Raw genomic sequence first — 22304 nt, 5'->3', positions numbered from 1 at the left:
ATGATTGGTAACTTGTCTGTGTGGTATAATGTAAGACTGGTAACATTTGACTGGTGACAATAGTAAAATTAATGTCATTATTGAGTTATTATGATTGGTAACTTGTCTGTGTGGTATAATGTAAGACTGGTAACATTTGACTGGTGACAATAGTAAAATTAATGTCATTATTGAGTTATTATGATTGGTAACTTGTCTGTGTGGTATAATGTAAGACTGGTAACATTTGACTGGTAACAATAGTTAAATTAATGTCATTATTGAGTTATTATGATTGGTAACTTGCCTGTGTGGTATTATGTAAGACTGGTAACATATTTGACTGGTAACAATAGTTAAATTAATGTCATTATTGAGTTATTATGATTGGTAACTTGCCTGTGTGGTATTATGTAAGACTGGTAACATATTTGACTGGTAACAATAGTTAATGTCATTATTGAGTTATTATGATTGGTAACTTGCCTGTGTGGTATTATGTAAGACTGGTAACATATTTGACTGGTAACAATAGTAAAATTAATGTCATTATTGAGTTATTATGATTGGTAACTTGCCTGTGTGGTATTATGTAAGACTGGTAACATTTGACTGGTAACAATAGTTAATGTCATTATTGAGTTATTATGATTGGTAACTTGCCTGTGTGGTATTATGTAAGACTGGTAACATATTTGACTGGTAACAATAGTTAAATTAATGTCATTATTGAGTTATTATGATTGGTAACTTGCCTGTGTGGTATTATGTAAGACTGGTAACATATTTGACTGGTAACAATAGTTAAATTAATGTCATTATTGAGTTATTATGATTAGTAACTTGCCTGTGTGGTATTATGTAAGACTGGTAACATTTGACTGGTAACAATAGTTAAATTAATGTCATTATTGAGTTATTATGATTGGTAACTTGCCTGTGTGGTATTATGTAAGACTGGTAACATTTGACTGGTAACAATAGTTAAATTAATGTCATTATTGAGTTATTATGATTGGTAACTTGCCTGTGTGGTATTATGTAAGACTGGTAACATTTGACTGGTAACAATAGTTAAATTAATGTCATTATTGAGTTATTTATGATTGGTAACTTGCCTGTGTGGTATTATGTAAGACTGGTAACATATTTGACTGGTAACAATAGTTAAATTAATGTCATTATTGAGTTATTTATGATTGGTAACTTGCCTGTGTGGTATTATGTAAGACTGGTAACATATTTGACTGGTAACAATAGTAAAATTAATGTCATTATTGAGTTATTATGATTGGTAACTTGCCTGTGTGGTATTATGTAAGACTGGTAACATTTGACTGGTAACAATAGTAAAATTAATGTCATTATTGAGTTATTATGATTGGTATCTTGCCTGTGTGGTATTATGTAAGACTGGTAACATTTGACTGGTAACAATAGTTAAATTAATGTCATTATTGAGTTATTATGATTGGTAACTTGCCTGTGTGGTATTATGTAAGACTGGTAACATTTGACTGGTAACAATAGTAAAATTAATGTCATTATTGAGTTATTATGATTGGTAACTTGCCTGTGTGGTATTATGTAAGACTGGTAACATATTTGACTGGTAACAATAGTTAAATTAATGTCATTATTGAGTTATTATGATTGGTAACTTGCCTGTGTGGTATTATGTAAGACTGGTAACATATTTGACTGGTAACAATAGTTAAATTAATGTCATTATTGAGTTATTATGATTGGTAACTTGCCTGTGTGGTATTATGTAAGACTGGTAACATTTGACTGGTAACAATAGTTAAATTAATGTCATTATTGAGTTATTATGATTGGTAACTTGCCTGTGTGGTATTATGTAAGACTGGTAACATATTTGACTGGTAACAATAGTTAAATTAATGTCATTATTGAGTTATTATGATTGGTAACTTGCCTGTGTGGTATTATGTAAGACTGGTAACATATTTGACTGGTAACAATAGTAAAATTAATGTCATTATTGAGTTATGATGATTGGTAACTTGCCTGTGTGGTATTATGTAAGACTGGTAACATTTGACTGGTAACAATAGTAAAATTAATGTCATTATTGAGTTATTATGATTGGTAACTTGCCTGTGTGGTATTATGTAAGACTGGTAACATATTTGACTGGTAACAATAGTTAAATTAATGTCATTATTGAGTTATTATGATTGGTAACTTGCCTGTGTGGTATTATGTAAGACTGGAAACATATTTGACTGGTAACAATAGTTAAATTAATGTCATTATTGAGTTATTATGATTGGTAACTTGCCTGTGTGGTATTATGTAAGACTGGTAACATATTTGACTGGTAACAATAGTTAAATTAATGTCAAATACCAATGTGGTAACATTTGCAGCTGGTAATATTAATGAGAGGTTATATAAACTGCTGGTAACATGTCCTAGTTTTAATTTGCCTACTTGGTAACATAAGACAAATATTATGACTGACTGGTAACATAACTGTCATAAATCTATGTCTTGTCTTGCTATATACACATTGTCTAGGGTAAAATTCTGGTTGAAAATTATTAACCAAAAATATATCAAACTAATAATATCTACAATAGGTAACATAATTATGTGGCAATATTAACATTATTTGACTGGAAAATGACAAAATACGCTATATATAGCTAAATATACTAATATATATGCTAAACTGCTGATAAGCTTGGTAAATACGGGCAAATCTGTGAACAAAATGTACCCAATGGAAAGACTATGCATGGCCTTTAAAGTTTACATTTTTTTTTTAATCAACAACTGATTGTCAAACAGATTCCAATAACACGGGTTTGACTGTAATACATGTTTTAATGTGAAGAGTTAAATTGTTAACAATTTATAATATATCTTGAATGGCTAAATATTTATTTCACAACAAATGCACCATTAATAACAGTATCTTTCACAGGGACTTCCATTCCACTCTTGTGGAATTTACAATGCCATACTGTATATACATGTAGTACACTTGGTGCTTTCTTGACTTTAGCAAATTATGTTCCTGAAACCCTCCCCTCCAAAAATGTATGATAAAGAACTTAACAAATCCAGCTTGTACATGATGTAAAAATAACTTTTGTCTGCTTTCTTGCAATGGCTTGTTCATCAATATATTAATGTTGTCTTTAACATTTCAATGCATGCGATACCCTAACCAAAAACCATCCCCCTTCCCTTCACACACGCATCACCCCCCTCCCCAAACTCCTCCCCCCCCCCCCCTAACGAACTCTGGTTTTAAAATCATGTGTATACTTCCGAACTTTCAACATCATAATTTCTTTTTTTTGCCTATGTTGTTGTAAAATGTTCTGATATTGTACTCGCACCCAAACATCCCTCCCTGCCCCCCCCCCCCCCCCCCCCCCCCCCCCCCCCCCCAATCACACAAACTTCAGTAAAATTTAGTGATTTAGTGTATACTTCCGAACATCACAGATTCATGGGTTCATATGTTCTTGTTTTTGTCTGTTGTGTAAATGTTCTGATATTGTACTCGTAGGATTTTCTTTAAAAGACGGATGTTTTATCACTTGATGAAATACCGATATATCCTCCATCCTGAAACAACAACAACAAAAAGTCAAGCTAAAAATAAATGTTAATAATAGAAGTTCATTGCATGTAAGTAATAAACATACTGGGTTTTAATCAATGAAGTAAAATCCATTTCACTTACAGTATGATAAAGCTTTGCCAAATTTTTTGTTGGCTTGCATATTAATTTTTATGATTCCGTAATCAACAACATCTGTTGTCTCAAATAAAAATGAAAACCCTGGTAATTTGTTAATGTACATAAAATCAATTGTCAAGTTTCGTTCTTTATTTTTCTAACTTGAATTACTTATTTGAACAATATTCTCATAGTTGTTGAACGTTTGTTATCATATTCGTTTCACACATCAGTTGTCACCTTAGTGCAGTAATGGAATAAGTTCTTCTAAATTTAGTAGAAGTTTATCAGTTATTGCACTAAGGTGACAATTTATTCGGTTTCCCGCACTTCATATTAGGGCATAGAATAAAGTTTCGTTTTCAAAAATATGCCATTTACTGTATATCACATCAAAATTAGAAAGTCACTTTTCAAATATTTGTCACCTATTACCAAAAAAGAAATGTTCTTTTCAACTGTTGAGCTTAAAATGCCTACATGCATGTATGTCCATGTATATGATAAATAGATCAAAACTAACACAATTTATCCAAACATGTTTTGCTTATATAAGCTTCATCAGTTGATATATAACAAAGGAAATGACGTAAACATATCAAACAGACGTCTACGTAAAAAGACGCCACATTTGGCTCCTAAAAGGAACATTATAATAATTAGTGTAATAAAATAAATTCTTTACTGTTTAATACAGTAAATTATGTGCATGTGTTATATATAGACGTAATTGCATATAGACGTACATGCATGTATGAAACTTACATTTGTTTCTTTCGCTTTTTCTCCTTTTGTATGCCTTTGGGTTTCTTTGGCTCATTGCTGTAACAAATAAATGGCCAATCAATACTTCTCTTTATATAAACATATTTGCGTTCAATTGTTACATAATCTAGGTCCCCCAAGTTAACATTTATCTTTAAAAATGTGAAAATTTTTTAAACCACCTATGTTTCCGGGTTCCCCTATAGTTTTAAAAAAATTTTAAGGTTTAAATGTTAAAGAAATGCTTGAAAAAGTTTCCAAAACAGGGGCCCAAGAACTGTAAAGAAAACCCCAACGTTAATTTTTGTTTCCTTGGGCCCTTCAAAATCGGGAAAAAAAGTGACCCCTGGGGAAAGCATTTTTTCAAAAAAATTTTATGAAAATTGGAAAAAATGGGTTTGATTGAGTTGAAATGGGGGAAAATGAAAAAGTGAACATCCTAACCCCCCTAGTGTAGACCGGCTTTGGCGGTATTCAATTCTAAAAGCCACTTAAAAATTTATATGGTCTATAGCCCCTTTCCAGCTTGACTGGTGTAAGAATACCTGTGTGCCCCCTCCTGCATTATTTCAGACATAAAGCCGGCACTGAGTAAAGCCACTGACCTTCTGTAAGGTAGAAGGATATAGCCATCAGATGCCATACCTGCCCATTAAATGTATCAATTCATTCCCTAGATGAGAAGCAGAAACCCTAAAGATTTGACAACTACCATACCAAAAGCATAAAAAATCCAGTGTTACCATATGCCCAAAATTTGTTATTCCATCAATCCTAGGGTCAAGACTATGGCGACAGAAATGTTAATTACAGTCAAATTTTACATAAAGCATGCAAAGTATCAAATGAATTGGATTGTGAAAAATATATTCAACTAATAAATTTTTCAATGAATTTTTTTTTGGAATTTTTTGTTTTATTGAAAAAAATTGATCACAGTTGTATATAACAGAAACACTTGTAGATCAAATGATTAAACTTTGCCACCATTACAGGGCTAGGCCTGTTGGCACATCAGTGCAGTCTGACCAGGCTCTAGTCTGTTGGAAGCTATTTTTTTAAAAAAATATTTTGTTACTTAATGCTCTTAAACTTCAAATTGACTGTTCTAGATTCAAAGCAAGGTCAATGCATTACACATATTTAACAGGGGTATACCTTTGTGATGGTTTTGTTGAGGTTTTTAACAGGAGTTCTAGTGTAGGGAGTGCGTCCCCTAGTGCCCCTATATCACCTACAACAGCAGTCTGCTCTCTTTTCTTCTTATTCTTGGCATCCTTTTTTGCCGAATCTATTGCACTCAGTTCTAAAATATATTGCAATCAGATCTTAAATATACTGCACTTGATTGCACTCAGTTATTTGATATATTGCACTCAGCTCTAAACTACATTGTATATTGCACTTAGTTCATCAATATATTGCACTCATTTCTAAAACTGCACTCAGTTCAAATAAAGCAACTAGTTCTAAAATTTAGTTTATTTAGTTTAGTAAAAAATTTGACCAGTGAATGTTTTCAGATTTTACAAAACTTCATGATTTTAAAGAAAATTTTGATAGGGAAGAGGCCTTTAATAGACCTCTGTTTTATAAGGTGAAAAATCACTCAGTCAAGTATATTTTGTATTGTAAGAATTACAATGTACTTACTCTTCAGCCAAAGCTCATGTCTCAGTTTTTGTCTATCTTTCTTCTTCAACTTCAATTCCTTCAGGGACTTTGATGTTATAGCACTCTGGGTATCAAACTCAGGTAGCTGGGCTTTCAGGTTGTACTTGGACAAGTCCAGTCCGTCAAATATATTAGACTGTGCTAGTTGGGGTGCCTCTAATGATGACAAATTCTAAAAAAAGATATAAATACAATGTATATATAAATGTGTGATAAATAAAATCAAATCATTTTCTTTATGCAGTGGTTGGTTATTTTAAGGCTACTTTCAAACGACTTTTTTAAATGCATCAAGTAATTTATAGCTATCCCATTACGATAAATATCCCATGGATGTCAGTTAAGATTCTTAATAATCAAATTCAATTTGATTTTGTCAAACTAACATCACAAAGTAGTGACACTCAACTGCATAACAGGCTTGCATTTTTAATGTTTTATTTTTACACTGCTTCTTTTTGCATGCACAATTCACCTACAAAACAATTTTTTTATGAAAATAACCCAATTACAATACACCATATGAAGTTGTGAACTACATTTAAGCAGAACATGATGAAACTTAATGCATACACATATTTATCAGTTTTGATAGATGATATGGCCTTATATAAACAAAATACAATAATTTATAACAATAAATGGATAAGAAACAAGAACAGTATTGGTCATAATAGCCAAGTGGTTATGGTTAATATCTTTAAATCACTTGCCCTTCACTGATGAAAGTTCAAATCCCAGATAGGACTTTGATTTCTGAAATGTGGTGATGCTATCCAATTACATTGTATCTCATGAAAGATCCTTGGTTCTTCTCTGGTGCCTGCTCTGACCCTCATAGATAGCAAAAACAGACACCAGTGATTTTTTTCTCACTTAATTGGGAACAGGCCTTAGCCTCTTGATTCTTGATGAACCAAGCTGAAAAGTTGACGCAAGATCTTTGTAGCCCGAGGCACCTAAACCTAAAGCACAGTAAGTTGTCAATGCCCTGTTTATAAAGGTTTATTACTTAGTTGTCAAAGCCCTGTTTATAAAGGTTAAGCATTTAGTTGTCAATGCCCTGTTAATAAAGGTTTATTGGTTAGTTGTCAATGCCCTGTTTATAAAGGTTTATCGGTTAGTTGTCAATGCCCTGTTTATAAAGGTTTATTGGTTAGTCGCCAATGCCCTGTTTATAAAGGTTTATTGGTTAGTTGCCAATGCCCTATTTATAAAGGTTTATCAGTTAGTTGTCAATGCCCTGTTTATAAAGCAGTGTTTTTTTTCTTTATATAACTACTACCCTAAAACGGTACCATTCCCAATAGAAAATAGACATTAAAATTTCCAATTTCCAATGTTAAATTCCCAAAATGACTGTTCAAAATGCCCACAAGGCAAAGTTTTTATTCTAAAATCATTAAAATCCAACATATTCATATAAATCACCACTCAATAGTTCTATCTAGACAGTGGAAGCTGTTAGCTATCTTTATTCATGATGTCTAATCTCATTTGTAGCTGAAAAAATGCATTAAAAAAATTCCCAATTTTAGTCAAAATAACGCATTTTTTCCCAATCAGTCTGGTACCGGCACCATTCCCAAAGTAGAGAAAAAAAACGCTGTAAAGGTTAAACAGTTAGTTGTCAATGCCTTGTTAATAAAGGTTTATTGGTTAGTTGTCAATGCCCTGTTAATAAAGGTTTATCGGTTAGTTGCCAATGCCCTGTTTATAAAGGTTTATCGGTTAGTTGCCAATGCCCTGTTTATAAAGGTTAAACAGTTAGTTGTCAATGCCCTTTTTATAAAGGTTTATCAGTTAGTTGGCAATGCCCTGTTTATAAAGTTTATAGGTTAGTTGTCAATGCCCTTTTTATAAAGTTTATAGGTTAGTTGTCAATGCCCTTTTTATAAAGGTTTATCAGTTAGTTGTCAATGCCCTGTTTATAAAGGTTTATCGGTTAGTTGTCAATGCCCTGTTTATAAAGGTTTATCGGTTAGTTGTCAATGCCCTGTTTATAAAGGTTTATCAGTTAGTTGTCAATGCCCTGTTTATAAAGGTTTATCGGTTAGTTGTCAATGCCCTGTTTATAAAGGTTTATCGATTACATTGAAAAAATTCAAACCTGTTCCAGTTCCATCTCGTCAGTATCATCTTGTTTAGCGGAGTTACCTCCCACTTCCTTCACTTTCACAGCAGAGTTGTGTGCCTTTTGCCTAGCTCTTCGTACTTTTCCCATTCTACAATGTACAATGTAATGAAATGTCATAGGGCAAGAAATTTTTCATCTACACAGGGAATTAAATGAAGACAAATGTTATTTACTTTAGGATGGAAGTTTGACACATTACATAGACAATTTTTTACCAGCTTGACAAAAATATGCAAACCAATTTCTTGTTCATTTAAGTTGTGAATAGCAATAGTTAGATATTTTGCAACCCTTTAAAGTTTTGTCAGACATTAGTAAATACTGTATGTGTCTATATAGGAGTCAAATAAATATCTGATCAAAACAAGACAGCATGCTCGACTATTCTCAGTGTTTGATAGTAAAACAAAAGCCTGGATGTTGAATTTCTAAATTCACAAAGGGCCATATTTCAGTAAAAATTTTTGTTATGGTTCTGGGGCTTGTATAGTGACATCTAGCCTGGGTTCCAGTCTGTCAATTTTTTATGTGCTCTTGTTCGGCAAATTGACAGCCTGGGGAAATACGATTTTCAATCGAAGCACCACCTAGTATTCACCCCGAAAATTACGGGTGTTATTTAAAGAACGATAACTCATGCAACCACAAACTAGTTTCTAAAAATAGAAAAACAGAATTTCTACAAAGTGACCCGAAGCTCAACGAACAATTACGAGCCTCGCTTTCAAAACAACATTTCTGATTAAAAACTAACACTCCTTGACAAACTATATTGCATGATGAGTGAATTTGATCAACAATTTTGAAGTTAGTTAAATTGGATAAAGTTTGTGCGCATCAGAGAATTGTGCTGGACCCAATGGCGTCAAATTTTCAACATTCATCATCTTTGCCTCGATTTTGACTTAGTCATGTAATTTGTTGGTCATGTGCTAATCGGTCTATTAATAGGATTATCATTAGTTGATAATTACATGGAAAACCCCAAAGGTTTCCCCAGGCGTTGATACTATCAAAACCCGAGATGTTAGTTATCTATGATGATGGAGAATGAAATAGCACATATGTTAATTATGAATAAGTAAAAAATATCAACGCCTGAATCCCAGGCTAAGTGACATCCTATAATACTCTCATATAAGTGTGTGAAGTTTCAAACCATTCCCTTCAGCAGTTATGCAGAAACCAATTTGCATGTATAAAACATAATACGGGGAAGTAAAAGTCCGAGTCCGCGAAGCGGGCCCGGGCTTTGGCTTGCCCGGCTATAGACTACACGTGTATATTTAAAAGAAAATTCAAATAAAAAACAATTAAAAAATATATAGAATTCTATACCTATCAATGAAATTTTTCAGTGTCAGTTCTAGTTATGCGCCGCCATTTACAATGTAATTCAACGATAAAAGTCGGTGTATTCCGATAACGGAACAAATCTCAACTTTTCGGATTAATAAGGTCGAGTGTTCCGAGTGAAAACAGAAGTGGGTACATATAATACCGAATGACACATTTAAAACGGAAAAATGAAAGAATTTTTTACCGACTTCCCCGTTCATAGGCTTTGCCTAATTTCATATTATTAGTCTGTTTTAGTTCAGTTTTGATTATTTTTTCTACAGAATAAATATTTTTCCAAGTTTTTGATATTGCGTTTGAAAATTTAATATTGGCACAAGAGTGTGATTCAAACATTAATTGTGTGCCTCTCGCACTCGAGAGGTATGGCTAAGTGCTATATTTAAATCTTCTTAGCAAATAAGCACTTCAGCAATTGGCAAATAAGGAAGTTAGCATGTCCCTACAGGCATACCATAATTTCACTTTAATTTAAAGAAAGGCCAAAAACATAGAGTTCGTTATTACACTTTATCAGGTGAATTCACCAGAGTTATGTACAGAATGTACCGGAAAACGGCGTTTAAAAGCAAAAGGTTTCGAACTTTTTTTGAAAAATTTTTGGTTCGTTTAAAAAAAATTTATAAAATAGACAAGTTAAAAATTACTGCTATAAAACTAAAAAGTTTTTAAAAAAAAAAAATAAAAAAAATTCCCACTTAAAAAATTAACAAAATTTGTAAAAATAGAGGTTTTTCTCGGAAATAATTTAGATATATCGTTTTCAACATTGGGCGTTTGCCTTTTTGGGTTTTGGAATTTAATTCCTTTTTTAACAGCAGGGCCCCGTAAAATTCCGTAATAATTTTGGGGCTGCGAAAAAAATTAACACAAATTTTTCTTAAATTTTTTTCCTGGTGTTGCGTCTTTGGGTTCTGAAAACAAAAAGTAAATGAGCTTTACTACTTTTTTTATTTTTAAACTATACTAAAAATAAGACATGTTTTTAACTTGGGCCATTTGTCCTGATGGTGGGTATCAACTTTCTGGGAAAAACCCTCTCTATTATAAAGCTGCTGTACGCACCTAGGGTATCATGTTACAGTATAACTCATCATGCTACATCTGGGATAACATTTTAAGTCCCAGATCTTACAGACAATGTATAGATTTCCTGCACTAACTAAATAATGCCAGGCCAATCTCGCATATCTGCATCTGTCACGAAAACAGTAACACTGAATTGTGGATTCTTGGTATAGGCAACTTATACTGAATCATATTGTGATTTAATGCATCAGTTACACTGAATTGTCATCCCTTATAGGCCACTTATACTGAATTGTGGATCACATTGCACTGCCACACTATTGATTTACAACCCATATGATAATGCTATAGGGGTATACACAAAAAAATGCAGTTTTTCAAGATATATCATAACAAAACTACATGGCAAACTTTAAATATTTTTAATTTCAAAAGAAAAAAATAACAGCAACTTGTTATTTACAGCTATTACAATAAACATACAAAACAAACATAAAAATGCACATGTACATTGTTCTGAACAAGTTGAACAGCTTATAAATAAACACATAAACTTGCTGCTTGCTATTTCATGCATAGCATTTTGCTTACTATTTCCTGTGTTTCATTTTGCTTGCTATTTCATGTGTTCCAATTTGCTTGCTATTTCAAGTATTCCTTTTGCTTGCCATTATAAGTTTTTCATTTTGCTTACAATTTTCAATATTTCATTTTTCTTGCCTTTGAATGTATTTTATTTTGATTACAATTTCATTTGTTACAATTTAGTTTTTCAAAATTGCAATTTCATCAATTTTAATTTACTGGGTGGCTATGTCATGTAATTCCAGATACTAAACTTTTCTGGCATTCTATTTTTTGATATTACATGTGTTTTGCTTGCTAATTCATAACATATCAATTCACTGACTATGGTATACTTAACTTATTTCACACATACATTTTGTATCATGACTAGCTCTTTTTTATATATTGCTTGCAAATATCCTGCTGCCATAGTTACAAAAGTTTAATGTTTAACTCTGATGTAAAAATCATTCAAGTACACACACTATTAAGGAGCCCACTGCAGTCCAAAAGCCTAAAAACAAACATTTTTTTTATATTCTAACATAGATTAACTAGGGTACTTGAAACCCAAAATTATGACAATAAAGAAATATACCTCAAATTTAATTAAAAATCTTTTTTTTGTGCAATTCGTAGCCAGATTTGTGTTGAAAAGATTTTTGTTTTGTTGGTCATTATTAAATTTTTGAAATAAAAAAATGATAATTCTAAAAACAAAGTGAGGGAATGTTCTTGAATTCTACAGTCAAATTATTGGCCCATGAATACATCTAATATGCACATATCTTAAACAAATTTCTAGTCCCACCATGTTAAAATGCCCAAACTGTTTCATATTGCTTTCTATATCATGTTGCTTGAAAATCGTATTCTTTAAAATACTGAAATTAAAAAAAAAACAAGAATGTCGAACAACACATATACCCCCCTTTCAAGCAATTGACTCACATAATTGGTAATTTTATTACAGAAACTTGCCAAAAATGGGTACATGGAAGTGTTCAATTATGGAAAAATCAACAGAAACCATTTTGAAATTTAAGGCCCATGTGACATTGACCTTTGACCTAATGACCCCTAAATCATTAGAGGGTCATTTACTACTTATGACCCAATAACTAGGTGAAATATGAAGGGGACTTTTGTGATGAATTACTTTTCAAGATAATCAGCTTGAACCCCTTTTTTGACATTTAAGGCCCCTGTGACCTTGACCTTTGACCTAGTGACCCCAAAATAAATAGGTGTCATCTACTAGTTAATTGACCAATCACTATGTGAAAATATGAAGACTTTGTGATAAAAAAACTTTTCAAGATAATCAGCGGAAACCATTTTGACATTTTTAAGGTCCCTGTGACCTTGACCTTTGACCTAGTGACCCCAAAATCAATAGGGGTCATCTGCTAGTTTGATGACCAATCACTATGTGAAATATGAAGACTTTGTGATACATACTTTTCAAGATAATCAGCGGAAACCATTTTTTAACATTTAAGGTCCCTGTGACCTTGACCTTTGACCTAGTGACCCCAAAATCAATAGGGGTCATCTACTAGTTTATGACCATCACTATGTGAAATATGAAGACTTTGTGATAAATACTTTTCAAGATAATCAGCGGAAACCATGTGGTCTACCGACGGACAGACCGACGGACCGACGGACAGACAGACAGACCGACATTAGCAAAACAATATACCCCCTCTTCTTCGAAGGAGGGCATAACAATTTTTTCCATTAAATTCAGAACAAATCATTGACAAATCCGTAACAAGCAAAACATATCTAACACTCCTAGAAAAATTAAAAGTAAATTCAAAATAAGGAAAACATGAACAATCTTAAAATCTTAAGGAATACATACACCTCAATTGTCAAAACAAGCAACTCAACTAAAGGTTACCTAAAAGATTTGGTGTGAAATGGTTGTAACTTGTCAAGAAGAGATACACACATTTTGCACCAAGACTTAGACATGTTTTGTATGAATACACATATATTTTTATCTTTCAGTAAACACTTCACATAAAAATATATAAATTCAGTTTACTTTATATAAGCACCTCAGTAAATGCTTTGAGCTTTCAATAAAGAAAAAACCCACAGTGGCCACATGGTCCAGAAATGCAAATACTGGCCTAATTTCAAACAACACTCCTCTCTCAATTTTCAATTTCACAAAAGCCTTATCAACTAGTAAGAACCCCATGAAACAGAAAAACATTATGCTTGATTTAAGAGACATTTTAAATTATAAGATTGGGAGTTGTCTATTTCATTTTTTACACCATATCTTTTTCTTGTTATATTAAAAACTTGATATCAAGAAGAGCTTCACATACTGTATTTAATTTCAAACAAAACTAAAATCATCAAATGAATGGGGAAAAAAATTAAAGACAAAAAAACCAATCATAAAATTATTACAAACCATAGAGTAAAACTGCTTTCCTAAAATGATATGAGATAAAGAAGTTAAAATTTATAATAAACTGTATTTAAAATAATAATGCTGCAGGAAAAAAAGTCATGAAAATAAGAGGCCAAAGTGGGCTTTTATCGCTCACATTAAATTAATTAAATGCAAAAGTAATGCAGTGGCAATGTAACCTCACTAACATGCTTTGTACAAATTAAAAGCTAGAAACAGCAGAAGATAGACCTATAAAACACTGACATGTATTACTTAAGTAGTAAAGTAGTGTTAAATGAACAAACTTTTCTAACTATAAAATATAACTATTTTCATTCTATTCAGATCTGTCTGCCATAATTATGTCATTTACCAAAAAAAACACCCGCCCTCAAAGTGTTCAAAATGAACCTCTACTCTATATCTATAACACAATATATGAAATAACTTAAAATAACATCAGATGAACAAATAGTTCTTAAGTTATCCAACAAAATTCATACCATACACACATGTTATTATGAACATATTATATTAACCTCAAATTCTTATATTAACTTAAGACTTAGACTAAGAATGTCCTGAGCAAATTGGCAAAATAAAAAAGATTAGTGCAGAAACAGGTTAACTTCTATTAAATTCATTAGGAGTTAGCCCATTTCTGCACTAAAATGACAAAATACCTAAGAATATGATTTGAAGTAACAGATTATGTTTGTTTATTCATTTATTATAATTATTGTCACCTACTCACCATAGTGCTGTAAAAGATTAACTCCTAATAAATTATGTAAGGAGTAAACCCATTACTGTTTTAAGGTGGCGAAAATTCAAATTTTAATTATCATGGAATTTATGACCAAAAAAAAGCAAAATCAAACTTTTTTAACAAAATGAATAAAAAAAAAAAATTAAAATAAACCTTAGCCCACTGGTGGCAACTGAATACACCCATGCAACTAGTGCAGACAAAGATCAGCCGGCTGTGCACTGTTCCCTATTCAGTAAGCTATTTAGTATTTATTTTTCAAAAATCCCTAAAAAAATAAATAATATTTTTGTCCAAATTGAATGATAAACATAACTATTCACCCTTTTTGGTGTAATATCTAATTAAGTATTGACTATATGGAAGACAGAGTAGACAATGATCAGGCCTCAAGGATGTGCAGACTGCTCTTGGTCTGCACTGCTCACATGGTTAGTATTTGTTGCTGTCAGCGGGGTAAAAGTTAATAATCTTGAAATACAGGTATGAGACAAGGAGGCACTATTTCTTTCCTAAATCTTTCTCTTTGTATGTTGAATCTATTCCCACTGCCAGAGTTGTAAAACTGTTACTTAAGTATTTATCATTTTAATCTGGGGATTTTTAAGTAATACAGGGAATTTACTGTAAAACAGAATTGAAACAACATAAATATTTTTTTACCTTTACCACATATAAAATATATGAATCTATACTTTCATGGAAGAATATGAAAAAATTAAGATGAACAAAAATTTGTGACCAAAAAATGCCCAAACCCACAATCCCCCCCACCCCCATGAAATACTAGACTGCATATCCAGACGACATGTATACGTTGCATGAACATGAATGGTGTTATGATGTCATTGGCATAGGTATATCCCTCTTTCAGGCAGTAAATGGGTTAAATCTATCAACATTATAAAAGGGTATAATTTCCGACTAGATATAAAAATTCCATTTACTAGTGTAAGAAGGGGAGGTAATAATTGTCCTACATCATAACTATATACAATAATGTAAGATTTTAGTTATTTAAAACAAGTCACTGGTGTGTGTTAGGAAAGTATTCCCTGTCTGATGTTATTACAATAACCAATTATTCAAAATAATGAAAAAAATATAAATACAGAACACTTAACCAGTTCCAACAACAAACATTTTAACTGTACATAGAGAACAGACAGAAAGACAGACAGACAAAATATATTTTTATGGCATCACCTTAATAATTTAGTAAGAAAAAAATATACACTTGAAAGAATGGAATTTTGAACACAAATAATATCATGGAATGACTCGTACTTATTAAGAGTATTTCACAGTACTTTACTGTCATCGTCAACGTCAAGCCCAAAACTATTTGTTTCTGCCAACAGTTTTGATGAAATCTTCTTAACTTATTCAACTCTTTATTCGTTAACCTGCTTCAGCAAAAAGTTATTAGCCTTTGCCATCAGTATAGAGCCTGTACAACCTGAACATCTGTGTAGTCTGACCTGGCTCTTTACTGAATAATTGTGTAGTCTGACCTGGCTCTATATAGCATGATAGTGCAGTCTGACCTGACTATATACTGCATAATTATGTAGTCTGACCAATCCATTTTAATTTTAAGGAACTTCAAAGTCAAAATGCAGAAACCGGTTATTTAGCCATGTGCACTACAAGAATTATATTGTATACAAATTTTACTCACACTTAGTGGCTTATACAACCATTTATAATGAACAATATAACCTGTCAAATTTTCTTTTACTTCTCATATTGTCACCTGAGGGCAGTAACAGTAATTAGTTATTAAAATAGTTTACCTATTACTGCACTAGTGTGCATAATTAATAATATGGTGAATGTCAGCAAGACACAAACAGACTTTGGGCCCAGATTCCTGGAAAAATTTAATATATACATGTAAACCTAATATACACTTTTTTGTCTCAAAGAAGAATCATTCTTCAATAGGCTACCATATTTGTTTTCTTATCAAACTATTTACATTCATCTTTTTTACAGTATTTCTTAATGTATTTTCAATAATATTACATATTTTTGTTGAATCTTAAACAAAGCACCTTGCTAACAATTTTAAGTATTCTCTCTATAAATAATTGTTGGTATGCAAAAGTTAACTTTGGTACATTACTATTATATTAACTCGCGTATAAGACTGACCCCTTTTAAGTCGGGGGTGTTAATTTCACATTGATAGAGTAATTATAGTAATTACCTTTAACATACATTGTTAAATGTGAAGTAGTTATTTGACCTTGTATTGAAAAATAACATCTAAATTTCATTTAATAATTTTGTATCTATTGGAACATAATATGTAAAATTTATTTAACAGTATTTCATCTGTTGAAAAATACATATACATCTAAAATTTATATTACATTTTTTTTTCTTTTATGGAAAATAACATCTAAATTTCATTAAACAGTTTTTCATCTATTGGAATATAAAATCTAAAATTGTTTTAACACTATTAACATCGATTGGAAAAATATATTTAAAATCAATAAAACATTTTTTTTTCTAAGATCTAAGGTAAAATCTAAAATTTATTTCACATTTTTTTATGAAGCATTAGAAATATTTCAGCCAACACTCCTCCAAATTCATTTCAACTTTTACTTAAAGAAATAATAAAAGAATTTCAAAGAACAAGAATATTCAAAAGTTCACAAATAGATTAATTAAAACTAAAATAACACATCAGCAATCCATATAAATGGCTTAAAATAAGTCAACATATGCAAAAATAGTCCTTTTTCTTCCAGTTATAGGGTAAAAAAATACCCTAAAAAAATTCAACCATATTTGGCATATCATTTGAAGCAAGCCATACAAGGATTGGAAAAGGATTGGAAATAGTTAGCTATTTCTTACATTATTGAAAAAAAACCTTTTTTTAAAAAAACTTGTTTGCCCCTCTAGATGTGGAGGCATGCAGTTTGAAAAAAAGAAAGAATTTTTTTTTAAAAGAAATGAAAACCTGTCAATGATTTTTAAAGAATTTTTCAAAAATAATGTAAAGACTGAAGATATGAAAGTATTAAAGTCTTGGAGTGTTTCCTTCTGAACACACAAATTATATAACAATGAATTCATAATTTTTGTATCTCATCAAACATTTTACATATCATCTACAAAGGCGAATCTTTATAAGACTTGTATTTTTTACCCTTTGTACAATACTTAAAAGAAAAGGCTTCTTTGCTATTTATGTTCAATTCCAACAATAAAACAAAAATAAAACTTTAAACATAAAATATTAAAAGAAAAAAAAAAGATTTTCATACAAAAATTTCTCTTAAAAATTTTAAGATACTTTTCAACATTGAAAAATAAGTAAAAACATCTATAACTGTTTAAAACTGTAAAACAACATATTGTATTATATGTTCAGTATTTAAAATTTGAATTCATCATGTTACAGATTTAAAGGTTTCCCTTTTCTTTAATGATATAACATCAAATATTTCATAACATTTTTACAATTTCTAGGAAAAAATGATACATTTGTGACCAAATTTAGAGATCAGTCTAAGAGACAACATCTGCCATTGGTCAGTTTCAAATAAAAGAACAAGATTCAACCAATCAGGTTCAGTTATATAGCAGACTGGCCTACAATTGTGATTATTTTGTCATTGCCCTATAAAATTTTACACAGCAAACCAGCCAAAATCTCCTGCACTAAAACAGGAACATGTATATAAATCCATAACCAGGCTTAAACAACTGGATCTTTCAGTAAGAAAAAGACCAATGGCTTACCAGTATCAATAGACAATCTATAATTCAATTGTTTTTTCCAAATTAATTACCCTGAAAACTGGAGTTTCACCCCTTTTGATATTTATTCATTATACCGGTATATAAAAACAAACTATGACATTACAATTTTTTTTCAATGAAGAACAACCCTGTGAGCAAACGTTGTCGGTACCCTTATGTCCCCCTCCTGCCCTTGAAGCTGTGTGAAGTTAACATACAACTAGACACTATAAATAGTCATCAACTCAATGATCAGCTGTCTGCAATCACATGACTAGGTTCAATATTCTCTGTTAATTCTTCCTTAATTTCTATATCTGAAAAAAACTGAAAAGAAAAAGGAACATAAAGTAATTATAATTTTATTTCACAACAAATAAAGATTTTATAGATTTATTAAATTATGACTAGAAATCAAAGGATTGCTGACTGTGCAGATTCAAACCCCAAAATAGATGTATATGCATAAACAGAGTCTTTAGGGTGCAAATGTGTGTGAAAATAGATTTATATGTCTGAAGAGAGTACAAATAAAAAAAAATCAAATTTCCTTTTGTCAGATATAACATCATTTAAAATTAAATTCATGCCTCAATAATAAATTTTGATTTTACCGGTAATAATATTTTAAAATGTACTCACTTGCATTAAATTATCTAAACCAAACAGGAAGCCATCTTCATGGTTACCTATTTGCCAAGGTAACCTATGTGAAATTTCACAGCCATCTTGAATAGGGTTTGTCTTAGAAAAGTCTATGACCCAAACTCCACACTTATCATATTTATCGTGCATAACTAGAACTGAACAACCAATAAGCTGAAATATAAAAAGAGAAAATTAAACATTACTGAATAACCAATAAGCCAATTAGAAAATACAAAGACATTTATTCCTTACTTAACAAGCAATAAAGCTGAAATATAAAAAGAGACAATTAACTAATAATGAACACCCAATAAGCCCATTAGCAAATACAAAAACATATATTCCTTACTGAACAAGCAATAAAGCTGAAATACAAAAAGAATACTGTTTTGCTGTCATACCAACATAGTGTAGGTCATATGGCAGCTTTGGAGCTTTACTGGTGGAGGCAGACCTCAGGTGCCCCTCTGTAAATTAGACAAAAGCACCAGAGTAGAACCACCCTTGTTCCATAAGCTAGCTGGATAGCTTCCTCATATGACATAAACCAAAGTCCATGGTAGGATTTGAACCTACAACACTGAAGGACAAGTGGTTTGAAGCCAACGACCTTCACCAAACAACTACCGATGCCCGTACAGGATTCAAACACACAGCAATAAGGAGAAACTGATTTGAATTTAGCACCACCTATTCACACAGCTATGAAAACCTCCTGTGAACCAACCTCACCTCATGGGACATGAAGAATGGCGAGTCCTCTATATGCTGTTTAACTTCTTTCAACCGACGGACCAGATCCTGTTGTACAACCCGGCTGTTATTTACAAACTTGGACAGTATGCCATGGATTTGCTCTTTAGATTTTACCCGTTTTAGATTTGTTGATGGAGTTTCACCGGACATCTGAAATAGTACAAAACCACACAGTAAAATGTTGATTTAACTCCCCACAGTGTTGGTGCAGTACTTCTAGATGCTTGCAGAAATCATGATCAGAAATTAAGAATGCATTTCATCGGGTGAAAAGGCGATATTTTAGCATTTAATCATTCAAGCGTCATGTCCGGTATATACCCCATATAATATTATGTTATTTAGTGTGGTGCTTCAACACTGTTTTAGTCTCATTTGTATAATGCTAGCCCTAAAATAATCTTACAGTCAAATGAGGTGTTACACAGGTGCATAAAATATGAATTGAGACACAGAGGTGCTTGAAACATGACATATAATATAAAGTTACTAACTATAAATGTATTTTTAAATAGGCTTAATTTTTTTTTTCACTTAAAAAATGTCTTTTAACATAATTATTTTCTGATCTTGCAGTTAAACTAGAAACCAAATTCTAAATACAATGTAGTACATAGAATATTATATAAGTTTAGAATGTAGAAATGTGACTAAAAACACATGGATGCCATTTTTAGTCAATATATACAACCAGACAGCATGATAGGGGCACGGACAATTAAAGGCAAATTTATGTACCCCACTTTAAATGGGAGAGGGGGGGCATAAGAATGCTACAATATTGCTATAAAATATCAGAATACAATATTTACCCTCAATGCCTCTATTCGAAACCCAAATTCCGCTGTTGAACTTTCATTTTCTCTGAACTGAAAAAGTCAATAAATCAAATAAGGAATGTCACTATGGCATGACATTATATTGTATTATTATATTGAAATATTGTAAAAATATTCCTGTACAATGTCCGGTTGAAAAACATTACATCATACAAGTACTCAAGTAGTTTAGTTTACATAATTATACATTGTTAGATTGATTAAAGCTTAAAAGCGTATTTGAACCAGTCTTGAATCTGCTTCCTGGCACCAACCAGTACTGGTGTCATATGAGGAAACATGGTGGTGACATCAGTAGGGTTCGGACCCGCCATCCCTGGGTTGTAAGGCAGCCATTATAACTGCTAGGCCACATCATTACATCACTATCTCCTGTCCATGATTTCAGGTTGTCACTAGATTTATATTGACATACACCAAACCATTCACTTCATTTTCTCATTTTAATAAATGAATAATAAAATAATAATGAAATAAATCAATGAGACACTATACAATGAATGAATGTGACACTATGCTATGAAAGAAGGTGACACTTTGCTATGAATGAATGTGATACTATGCTATAAATGAACGTTATACGAGGGTTGTTCAAAAAGTTATAGGACTGCAGCTCTACTGTTCACATTTTTAAATTTACGTACAAAATTTTACATGAGACAAATATCGGAACATGTTCTCTATATACAGTGAAAAAATCAAAACAAAATGTAAACAAATGAAATTTCTGTGAAATTTTCAAATGACAAGGGGTTCCAAACGCGGCGCATGCTAACAATACAATAATTGACGTTCATGACGTCGTAAAATAAATCGAAATTGTAATAAGCGTCATTCTTTCTGAAAGTAGTCTCCCTAGTCTCTAGGTGTATGAGTCATGTAGCTTTTACTTTGCCTCATATGTGGAGATGAAGCAAGAAAAAAAGCGATCACATTCTCGTTCCACTGTTTAAAAAAAAACAAAATAAAATAAATGCCCGATAGCCGGCCATTCTCCGGGTTTTCTCGTGTTTTTTGAGTAACCTTGGAACTCAATAGGACTGAAAATGTTAAAGCAAAAGCAATTTATTTTATTAATTTACTCATGTCATCGTATGTTTTTAAAACAATATGATTATATACAGAACAATAAAGATATTTCTAAATTTAAAAGTATCATTTTCTACTTAGCACAGTCTATCGTTTATTAAAACAAGTTTTCGGAAACACTACTAATTATTACCGTTAACTATTACATTAATTCATTGATTACGTGTATATCTAGTTAAATACAATAAAATAGTGTTTATAACAAATGTCTTATTTACAATCCTTTGGTTAAAACTGAATAAGTAGACCCGTAGCAGATACAAACAACGATAAACAGTTCGCGTACCGTTTACCGTGGATTCTTTTGTACCGCTTTTGCAATTGACGTCACTAACGTCCCGTCAATTTTCAACTTTCATCCTCGCCCTTTCTTGTTAGTGATCTTGTATTTGCAGTTTTTGAATTGCTTGTGCCAGCTGAAAACAAGTGTCCTGATGGCAGGATAATTGTCCTTTTTTTATTTAATCATTTTGTATGTATCTGAATGATTATAGTCAATCTGTTGGCAAAATTTAACGATGGCACACATTTTCTGTTTGTTAACAAATGTCATATTTCTACATCTAACGCTATGACCGCTGCTGTTCAAAAATTTATAATTAGGCCATTTCATGTCCGAATGACGTCAAATTTGGACATAATGTCACATTAAAATATTTCAACGTATTGATGGAATACGAGGGAAAACAAATTGTTATTTATGAATAAATTAGAAGTAGATCTTAGCTCTAATAACTATATTTATGTGCTGCGCCGGGTGCGTGTTACCAAGGTTATTCAATAGCAAA

General features: G+C 31.6%; 2 protein-coding genes across 4 annotated transcripts in view; both read right to left on the bottom strand.

The window, feature by feature from the left end:
* Positions 1-3444: 3444 nt before the first annotated feature.
* Positions 3445-8369, bottom strand: LOC132751177 (uncharacterized). Its single transcript, XM_060741317.1, has 5 exons — positions 8250-8369; positions 6119-6311; positions 5624-5771; positions 4466-4522; positions 3445-3585 (listed from the first exon to the last, which is right to left on the bottom strand). Exons 1-5 carry the CDS (start codon positions 8361-8363, stop codon positions 3465-3467), a joined length of 633 nt encoding a protein of 210 aa, XP_060597300.1. The 5' UTR covers positions 8364-8369; the 3' UTR covers positions 3445-3464.
* Positions 8370-16861: 8492 nt separating this feature from the next.
* LOC132751171 (inositol-trisphosphate 3-kinase homolog) overlaps positions 16862-22304 on the bottom strand; it is a 31363-nt gene continuing 25920 nt past the window's right edge. For all 3 annotated transcript variants that reach the window (XM_060741309.1, XM_060741307.1, XM_060741308.1), the window contains 4 exons: positions 20401-20457; positions 19565-19738; positions 18827-19003; positions 16862-18511 (listed from right to left, as the gene is read on the bottom strand). In XM_060741309.1, the coding sequence (XP_060597292.1) occupies positions 18437-18511; positions 18827-19003; positions 19565-19738; positions 20401-20457 (483 nt within the window). In that variant the 3' untranslated portion in view covers positions 16862-18436. The remainder of the gene's footprint in view (positions 18512-18826; positions 19004-19564; positions 19739-20400; positions 20458-22304) is intronic.

Source organism: Ruditapes philippinarum, unplaced genomic scaffold, assembly GCF_026571515.1.
Source record: "Ruditapes philippinarum isolate M1 unplaced genomic scaffold, ASM2657151v2 ctg262_1_1_1_1, whole genome shotgun sequence".
Taxonomy (NCBI): domain Eukaryota; kingdom Metazoa; phylum Mollusca; class Bivalvia; order Venerida; family Veneridae; genus Ruditapes; species Ruditapes philippinarum.
This window is presented reverse-complemented; position numbering and strand designations above follow the sequence as displayed.